This window comes from Nicotiana attenuata, unplaced genomic scaffold, assembly GCF_001879085.1.
Source record: "Nicotiana attenuata strain UT unplaced genomic scaffold, NIATTr2, whole genome shotgun sequence".
Classification (NCBI taxonomy): domain Eukaryota; kingdom Viridiplantae; phylum Streptophyta; class Magnoliopsida; order Solanales; family Solanaceae; genus Nicotiana; species Nicotiana attenuata.
This window is the reverse complement of record NW_017681841.1, coordinates 3,569-10,834: the sequence shown is the minus strand read 5'-3', so window position 1 is coordinate 10,834 and position 7,266 is coordinate 3,569. Positions and strand designations below refer to the sequence as shown.

At 35.4% G+C, this 7,266-nt stretch overlaps 1 protein-coding gene across 1 annotated transcript; it reads left to right on the top strand.

Annotated features, from left to right (window-relative positions):
- The first annotated feature begins 3,045 nt into the window (after positions 1-3,045).
- LOC109221968 (uncharacterized mitochondrial protein AtMg00810-like) lies at positions 3,046-3,495 on the top strand. Its single transcript, XM_019386388.1, has one exon. The coding sequence runs from the start codon at positions 3,046-3,048 to the stop codon at positions 3,493-3,495; it is 450 nt and encodes a 149-aa protein (XP_019241933.1).
- Positions 3,496-7,266: the final 3,771 nt, after the last annotated feature.

The window sequence follows — 7,266 nt, the reverse complement described above, 5'->3', positions numbered from 1 at the left end:
TTTTTCAATTTGTGAGAATAGCCTAAATGACACTTATACTTGTGCCACTTTGTCATGCCTGTCCTTAAACTTATCATTTTGCCAATTGAACACTTACACTAGTTCAAATCGTATATAATAAACACTTATGACAGGATGTTACCAGTGCGTGTAATACAATCTCCTACACGTAGGACGCCACGTCATTACTAGTGCCACATAGGAAAATAAACTATTTAAAAATAGGATTTTTTAGAAAACCCTAGCAATCTGCAAGTCTGGCAACACAAAGCAGAGTTTCTCTTTTACATCACCCATAAGGAAATTCTCCTCCATCAAATTAACGCTCCTGTAACTCACTAACTCCTTCATGAAATTGCTCAAAGCTTTCCCACCAAGATCAAGCCTTTTCACTCTGTTATTCAATGTGAAATTCTGAAACACGGGTGAGGCATGAGTAAATGACGAGATGCCTCATTCTGAAACACGGGTGAGGCATTGGGCTTTAGACACAATCCCATAAGGGCGACGAGATGCCTCATAGAGATGGACCAAAGAGGGGGAATCCGAAACATAGAGAGCCTTAAAATTGAAATCTTCGAACCACACATACCCAGAAGCTTCAAGCGAGCTTTAATGGCGTCTCTGCTTGTCCCTCCGGTTTTGATCCTCAAACACAAATGTTTATCGCATTTTCAAGTCTAAATTTCAATACCCAGCTGAGTTTTAGTACTAGGTTTCAAACCACTAGATTCGTTCTTCGCAAGACCAGCAATGGAATTTTGAAAATTCTCAACAAACAAGCCTTTGAATCTCCTCTCCAAAATCCGAATAAAGATTCAAATAGTGAAACACATCAACAATAACCAAAACAAGCCTTTGAAGGCTCATCCATTGTTTACAGTAGTGTGGAGGGGAAAGAGGGATTGGGGGCGAGAAGAAAGGTGGGATTTTTGGCCCGATTTTGTGCCTGATTTTAGTTTAATTCATTTTTAATTAAAATCACTANATCACTCTCTTTACACGCGTATGTTACACATAACTTTTCCACCTCAGCCATGTTAATGCCACATAAGCTCGGTCAAAGGTCAGAGGGATTTAGAATATACGATTTGAACTAGTGTAAGTGTTCAATTGGCAAAATGATAAGTTTGGGGACCGGCATGACAAAGTGGCACAAGTATAAGTGCCATTTAGGCTATTCTGCCTTTAAAACAGTGAGAACAGGTAATGGTACAGAATTTATTAACTCACTTTGTGAGAATTTCTGTAAGAATTTAGGAGTAATTCATCAAAAGACATGTCCTTATACTCCTCAGCAAAATGGAGTAGCTGAGAGAAAGCATAGACATATACTAGAACTTACTAGAGCTATCAGATTTCAAGCTAATATACCTATTAAATTCTGGGGTTATTGTGTTCTTGCTGCAGTATATATCATTAATTGGCTGCCTAGTTCTGTCATTGGAAATAAAAGTCCATATGAAAGGATGTATAATAAAAAACCTACATTGCAACATCTTAAAGTTATAGGTTGTTTGTGTTATGCAAAATTAGTTAATCAAAATGATAAACCAATGCCTAGAGCAAAACCTGCTATACACATGGGATATGCTACAACCCAAAAGGGATATGTATTATATGATCTAATAGATAAAAGTTTCTTTGTAAGCAGAGATGTCCAATTTAGAGAAGACATATTCCCTTTTAGAAACAAACAAGACAACAATAAATCTTTATTTATCCATCCAAACATAACATACTTACTTTTACATAACACAGATTCAACAGTACAAGCTACAACTTCAGAAAATAATATGTATTCAAATGAACAAGAAAATAATGTCATGTCAGAAGTGATACAAGAATGCACACAACATTATGAGAATACTCACATAGAATCTACTCAGACTAACAATCAACAAACTTCAGCTACACAACAAAGAAATCAAATCTCACAACCAATAAATGTCAGAAAATCAGGAAGAGGAAAGAAACTACCTATATGGATGAAAGATTTTGTGTCATTAACTGCTAAACAGAATGAACCCTATGCCATATCAAAATTCATAACCTATGATCATATAACTCCTAAGTATCAAGCTTACTTGACAACAGCTTCAAATATAGTGAACCAACTCTACACTCTGAAGCTATAAATGACCCTAAATGGATAGATGCAATGAAAGCAGAGATTGAGGCACTACAAAATAATCATACATGGGACATAGTAACTCTGCCTACTGGTAAAATTCCTATTGGGTGCAAGTGGATTTACAAGATTAAGTACAAGGCTTCTGGTGAAATAGAACGATTTAAAGCTAGATTAGTAGCCAAAGGTTTCAGTCAAAAGGAGGGGATAGATTATCAAGAAACTTTTTCTCCTGTCATAAAAATAAAAACTGTAAGAACTATATTAGCTATAGCTGCTGCAAGACACTGGCATATACATCAAATGGATGTATATAATGCTTTCTTACAGGGACATTTACTAGATGAGATCTATATGCAACTACCCCAAGGATTCACAAGTCAGGGGGAGAATAAGGTATGCAGACTTGTGAAATCTCTATATGGTTTGAAACAAGCTCCTAGACAATGGAATGCTAAACTGACAGAAGCACTAATGAAGTCTCAATTTCAGCAAAGTCAACATGATCAGTCTTTATTTTTTAAGAAAACTGCAGAAGGTATCACAATGGTATTAATCTATGTAGATGATATGCTTGTGACTGGTGACTCTCTGAAACTAATAGAGGAAACAAAAGCACATTTACAACAGTCTTTCAAAATGAAAGATCTAGGGGAATTGAAGTACTTTCTAGGCATAGAATTTGCAAGATCAGAACAAGGGATTCTTATGCACCAGAGGAAGCTGGAACTGATTTCTGAAACAGGAGTTGCAGCTGCCAAACCATCTATAACACCTCTTGACACAAATATGAAGCTTACAACTACAGAGTATGATGAACATCTAAAGAAAACCAAGTCAACTGCTCAAATGAATGAAGAACTGGCAGATCTAACTTCCTATCAAAGACTGATAGGCAACTCTTGTATTTAACAATGACTAGGCCAGATATCTCATTTAGTGTTCAAACACTAAGTCAATTTCTCCAAAGACCAAGGAAGTCTCACATGGAAGCAGCTCTAAGAGTTGTCAAATACATCAAAAACAACCCGGGACAAGGTATTCTACTTTCAAGCAAATTAAACAATACTATCTCAGCATTCTGTGATGCAGATTTGGCAGCTTGTCCTTTTTCGAGAAAGTCTGTTTCAGGTTACCTAGTTAAGTTTGGAGACTCTCTAATATCATGGAAGTCCAAGAAACAAACTATTATTTCTAGAAGCTCCGCAGAAGCTGAGTATAGAAGCCTTGCAACAACTGTTGCAGAGCTCATTTGGTTGATTGGTCTGTTAAAAGAAGTGGAAGTTGAGGTCAAATTACCAGTTGAAGTGTTTAGTGACAGCACAGCTGCAACTCAGATTGCAGCAAATCCTGTTTATCACTAAAGAACAAAGCACATCGAGATCGACCGTCATTTCATCAGAGAAAAAATTGTACAAGGACTTATCAAAACAACATACATATCTACCAAGGAGCAACTAGCAGATATGTTAACCAAAGGTCTCAACAAGGCTCAGCATGAATATCTTTCTTCCAAGCTAGGTGTTCTTAATGTATTCTCAGTACCTAGCTTGAGGGGGAGTGTAGATAAAGATATAACATAAGTAAAGAAGGACAATTTAGTAATTTCATATAGGTTAGGTTGTTAGTTACTAACCACCAATTCTAGAGTTAGTTAGCTCACTAATAACGACTCTCTCTAGTTAGTTGTAATTAGGTTAGTTAATTACAATTACTCTGGATGTATAAATACCTACACTATCTATGTAAAAGATCAGATGATTAATATCAAATTCCCTTTCTCTTAGCTCATCTCTTCTTCTCTCTGCTTCTTCCCCTTCTCTCATCTTCTCAACTCCACACTTTGGATTTAATCCAGAAACTATTTCAGTTATGGAGTTTTAGTTTTAATTAAATTCGAATATCTGGATAAATAATGTGCCTGGTTTGAATGGTTATGGCATATATTGGCGTTGATATCCTCCTACTCGTCTACAATCGATTTAGTTCATATTCCAGTCAGATTGCTTACAAATAAAATGTTTCATCAACTAGGCAAGCACAGCTAACACGAAATCGTTTTATTTCCAAATAATTAATGAGGCTAATATTTTGAAAAGAACAGATCGCAAATGGAGGCAATCTTTTTTTATGGCTAGTTTCACACACAAATTTTAGAAGTTTTTATAAGTAGTATTTGCATCCAGTCACCTTTGCCCTTTCGTACTACGCAAATGGGAGAAAATGAGATTATGGAGTCCATCCAATGCTTACTGAACACACTCTCTTGACCAAAGCCAATTATTTAAAATTGAATACCTGCCCATATTAGATTGACTTAAATTCTTTATCTGTAGCTAAAAATATCGTTTAGTATGGTTTTTTATTTTTATTTTAAATGGTTATATTTCTTTCAGAAATGGATAGATGAACCTCTAGTGTTAAAATTGAATAATGTTAAGGACATTTGTAATCCGATAATATCATGCTACAATCGGAGAGACTCAAGTTGTCACATAAGGTCTTAAGCTTCAATTTCAGGGTGGCTATTTGCAAGTTTAGGTTTTCAGAGCACAAATCCTACGGGATTAGAAAAATATTAACATATTCTTTAACAAGAAAAGAATTAAGAGAAAGAAAAAACAACTGACATCCAGCTTTATTCTGTTCAATCTTGAGTTAAGCATTTTCTTATCATCTCCACCCATTTAAAGACATTTCCTAAATCTTTTAAATTCAAAGTTCTTTAATGTTCACGTTTGATACTTGCTGTTTGTATACGGTAGAAATCGGGCTCGTCCACAACATGTTAGATCGGGCTCTTAACGTGAGGGACTAATGATCGACCCAAAATTCCACCGGGCCAGAACTCGAGATCAGAATGTCTGTCATCGAGAACATTGAATCCGTGATCCAGGAATAGACCCTGACCCCGAACGAGCTCGGGGAAACGTTGTCAGCGCAACCAACAGAAGACCGAAATAACAGAAGGCCGAAATATCCGTGACCGATCGGATAATACGGCGGGATTCTCGACACGTATCAATAAGGAACCTGCAAATCAATGAATCAAGAGATTTTTACCTTTTATAGAATAGTACCTAAAGTAGGACTCCTCTACTATATAAAAGGGATGTGATTACTTGTAGAACAGGATATAACACGCATTTCAGAAGCAATATACTGTTACTTTCTCTTTAAGCTCTTATTCAGTTGTGTCTTGACACTGACCAAAGTGCATTCTGTTCAAGGGTGGCTCACCCCAAGGCTGTAACTGTTTAATTCGTGTGGTTTGAATTAACTTTATCATATTTTATTTCAATTGCAATTTAATTTATCGATTTATGTCAATTTAATCCACGTCCTTAAAATCACTTACAAATTCAATTGTTATCCGATTTTGAGGGTAAACACTATATTGAGAATTGTAATGTATTTACATGGTCCTTCGAAGCTTGAGGTCTAGTCTTCCTCATTCCTGAGTCATTCTCTGCAGTTAGAAAGAAATCAAATAACTAAGGGACTAATCGTACTCAGAGCCACGATTTCCTGACGTGGCGAAAAGCATTTGAATTTTGAAGTTTTATATGGGATGCATTCTTATACTGATTAATTAATAATTTCTCCTTCAGTTTCTTTGCCTTTTCTACTTCCATAAAAATAATGGCTGCGGGGTGGGGTGGGAATTGGATATTGGGAGGCATGTATATTTTCTTAATTAATTACTTAAGGTAGGTCCATTATTTTTGTAGGATAAAGTTTATTAATCCTAATTACATTATCAAACCAAAAGGAATTACGGGGGCCACTTCGTTCACACCTACATAGCTAGAATACAAATTAATTGTGTTAAAAATCACAACGACCCTACATAAATTACAAGAGCATAACTTGATTACGTAAAGAAGAGTAGACATTCAAACCTTTTCTAATTGTCGTGATCAGTATATAAGCATTAGTTTTTTTTCCCTCTGGATATATAAGCATTGGTTGACAATATAAAAAGATATAAACCTTGTCCTTAAATTACAAAAAACAATTTCGACGCCAACTATTATAAATTAAATTCCAATACGTCGGCAATAAGGTTTTACAACTTGGCTAGCTGCCCTTCTTCTTGTTATCAGTTTTTTCCTTGCTTTTTGTGCTATTTATTCTTTTACTAAAAAGGAAAAATGTTTTTACTTCACATGCATGGACAGGACTCTAGCAAGTTTTCCAAGACTCCAAAATATATATGACGCAACCTTGGTGTTTTGTTTCACTTGTAAAATTGGGTATATTCTCTGCCGGCGGCAAGATTTTTGAGCTAAGAATTGTGGAAAAAACTATAGGGGTTTGTTTTAAAAACGGAAAAGGTCTAAAAATGTCACCCAACTAACATAAATAGTCTATCTATGCCATCCGTTAAAAGGTCGCCCTATTCATGCTAACGTTATACTTTTGGCCTATTTATGCCATTGTCTACTAACAGTTCCATTTTCTTATTTTTAATAATAAGAATTAATTTTCGACCCCACCTTTGCCACATGCCTTTATATTACTGGTTCTTCTTTACTTGACCCTACATTTCTTTTAACCCTGATTATGTATAATTAACCATGCCCAACCCGATAAAATCCAACCATCTTTTAACCCAACCCCTAATTCCTTGTCACGGCCCAAAATCCAACTAGTCGTGATGGCACCTAACCCAACCCGCTAGGTAAGCCAATTAACAACTATCCAATTTAATGAGATTTTTTTAGACAAATAAATGATAAAATAACTGAACCTTAATACTTTTCCCAAGGGCCGGTAATACAAATCATGAGATTCTAAGATTTTTACAAACTAAATTGAAATAAACAAAATATCGGTTTCAAATAAATACAAATCACTGAACACTGATCTTATCGGGTCGTGACAAGGAATTAGAGGTTGGGTTAAAAGATGGTTGAATTTTATTGGGTTGGGCATGGTTAATTATACATAATCAGGGTTAAAAGAAATGTAGGGTCAAGTAAAGAAGAACCAGTAATATAAAGACACGTGGCAAAGGTGGTGTCGAAAATTAATTCTTATTATTTAAAAATTAGAAAATGGAACTGTTAGTCGACAATGGTATAAATAGGCCAAAAGTATAACGTTAGTGGCATAAATAGGCCAATAGTATA

Coding starts and splice junctions, on each gene's coding strand:
- LOC109221968 (XM_019386388.1), top strand. CDS start 3,046: ATGACTAGGCCAGATATCTCATTTAGTGTTCAAACACTAAGTCAATTT.